At 64.8% G+C, this 2,547-nt stretch overlaps 1 protein-coding gene across 1 annotated transcript in view; it reads right to left on the reverse strand.

The window, feature by feature from the left end:
- STUB1 (STIP1 homology and U-box containing protein 1, E3 ubiquitin protein ligase) overlaps positions 1–2,361 on the reverse strand; it is a 27,956-nt gene extending 25,595 nt beyond the window's left edge. The window contains exon 1 of the mRNA XM_015408097.1: positions 2,113–2,361. Within this exon, the coding sequence (XP_015263583.1) occupies positions 2,113–2,361 (249 nt within the window). The remainder of the gene's footprint in view (positions 1–2,112) is intronic.
- Positions 2,362–2,547: the final 186 nt, after the last annotated feature.

The raw sequence follows: 2,547 nt of genomic DNA on the forward strand, positions 1-2,547 counted from the left end.
CTCTCTTGAGAACTGCCCTTGAGAGAACCGCTCCGAAAGAACTTGTGACTGACCCAGGGTCACACCAGCAGCTGCATGTGGAGGAGTGGGGGAATCAAACCCGGTCCTCCCAGATTAGAGTCCGCGCTCCGAACCATGCTCCTAAAACCGGCTCTCAGCAAGCCCCGACACCTGCTGCCCACCCACCTTGACAGCTCCTCCTCCATCTTGCTTTCCGCCCCCTCCTCAGACATTCCCACTGCTGGTCCTGCCAAGAGACCCCCACCTGGCATCTCCCCCCCCCATTCACCGCCATCCAGCAGGCGCTCTCCAGAGGGGAAACTGACACAAATGTCCTTCCTCGGATGGGCAAAATCTGCCAGTGTCAGCTACGAGTCACCGATGGTGCCATGCTCAGCCAGTGCTCAAAGGCATCCTTTTTCCTGTTTACTTCTCCGCCGCCCTTCCTCCAAGGACCTCCTGGCCACCATATGCTTGATTCATGTTCCCGGGACAAGATGATTCCCGAACTCGTGTCCTTTATCCTGTTGTGCACACATACACGCACACCGCACAGTCCACCCGCCAGATATTCTCTGCCCATGCCCAGAAGCTCAAAGCAATATGCCCTCTGCCTATGCTCAGGGGCCAGCTCCCCGCCATCTCAGTCCACATTCTCTGCCCATGCTCGGAGATGCGCTCTACCTCTTTCATATTTTGGAGGCAGCCGATCACCACCCTTCCCTCCAACTCAGCCCGCCCGCCAGATGTTCTCTGCCCATGCTCAGAAGCCACACGCCCCTCACATTCAGGGGGATACAGCCAGGAGCCCCCTGATCCTTCCCATCCCGTACCCTCTGCCCATGCTCTGAGATGCTCTTGACTCTCCTAGTCTTCCCTCCCTCTCGGTCTCAGCCCACCCGCCAGGTGTTCTCTGCCCATGCCCAGAAGCTGCACCCACCCTTCACGTTCAGGGGAGGCTTGATCCGTCCCATCTCAGCCCAGGCCCTCTGCCCATGCTCTGAGGCGCTCCTGACTCTCCCACTCCACCCTCCCTCTGAGCCCGGCCGCCAGATGCTCTCTGCCCATGCGCAGAAGTTGCGCACCCCTCACATTCAGGGGGATACAGCCGGGGGGGGGGCCGATCCTTCCCATCCCGTGCCCTCTGCCTATGCTCTGAGACGCTCTTGACTCTCAGAGTCCTCCCTACATCTCAGTCTTAGCCCACCCGCCAGATATTCTCTGCCCATGCCCAGAAGCTGCACCCACCCTTCACATTCAGAAGGATACCGCCGGAGAGGCCTGATCCATCCCATCCCGTGCCCTCTGTCCATGCTCTGAGACGCTCTTGACTCTCCTAGTCTTCCATCCGTCTTAGCCTCAGCCCACCTGTGAGATGTTCTCTGCCCATGCCCAGAAGGCTGCACCCACCCTTCACATTCAGGGGAGGCCCCGATCCGTCCTATTTTAACCCAGGCCCTCTGCCCACGCCCCGAGGCGCTCTTGACTCTCCTAGTCTTCCCTCCCTCTCGGTCTCAGCCCACCCGCCGGGTGTTCTCTGCCCATGCCCAGAAGCCCCCCCACACACCCCCTTCCATCTCGCAGGGGGTGACCCCAGCCAGGGCCGCCCGCCCCCCCTCCCCTCCCCGGCCTCTCCTCTGCCCATGCTCAGAGGCGCCCCTCCCGCCCCTCCTCCGGGCCCATTCAGGAGGATACCGCCGGAGAGTCCTGATCCGTCCCATCCCTTGTCCTCTGCCCACGCTCTGAGACGCTCTTGACTCTGAGTCTTCCCCACGTCTCAGCCACCTGTGAGATGTTCTCTGCCCATGCCCAGAAGGCTGCACCCACCCCTCACATTCAGGGGAGGCCCTGATCCGTCCCATTTTAACCCAGGCCCTCTGCCCACGCCCCGAGGCGCTCTTGACTCTCCTAGTCTCCCCTCCCTCTCGGTCTCAGCCCACCCGCCAGGTGTTCTCTGCCCATGCCCAGAAGACCCCCCCCCAACACCCTTCCATCTCGAGGGGGTGAGCACAGCCAGGGCCGCCCCCCCCCTCTCCCCGGCCTCTCCTCTGCCCATGCTCAGAGGCGCCCCTCCCGCCCCTCCTCCGGGCCCGCCTCGCCCCCGAGACTCACGATGGCCCGTCCGTAGCAGGCGGCGGCCTCCGGGTACTTGCGGCCGACGAAGAGCCGGTTGCCCTGCTCCTTGTACTCCTGCGCGCTGCGGCTCTTCTCCGGGCTGCCGCCCGCCAGGACCCCCCCGACGCCGCCGACGCCCAGGCCCAGGCCCAGGCCCGGCCCGACGCCTCCTCCGCCGCCTCCCCCGGGCAGACCCCCGACGCCGCCGACGCCGCCCTCCTTCTCTTTCTCCTCCTTGCCCTTCATGCCTCCCAGGCAGAAGCAGCCCAAGCAGCCGCCGCCGCCGCCGGCGGCCCTGGCGGAGGAGGAGGAGAAGGAGGAGCCCGGCGGGCACCGATCGCCCCGGCCTCGCCGCACCGCCACAGCCCGACTCGGGCCTCGGCCGCCCCAACCCCGGCAGCAGCAGCAGCAGCACCAACCAGCCCCAGCAGC

This window comes from Gekko japonicus, unplaced genomic scaffold (assembly GCF_001447785.1).
Source record: "Gekko japonicus isolate JY-2015 unplaced genomic scaffold, Gekko_japonicus_V1.1 scaffold5127, whole genome shotgun sequence".
In the NCBI taxonomy this organism is placed as follows: Eukaryota; Metazoa; Chordata; class Lepidosauria; order Squamata; family Gekkonidae; genus Gekko; species Gekko japonicus.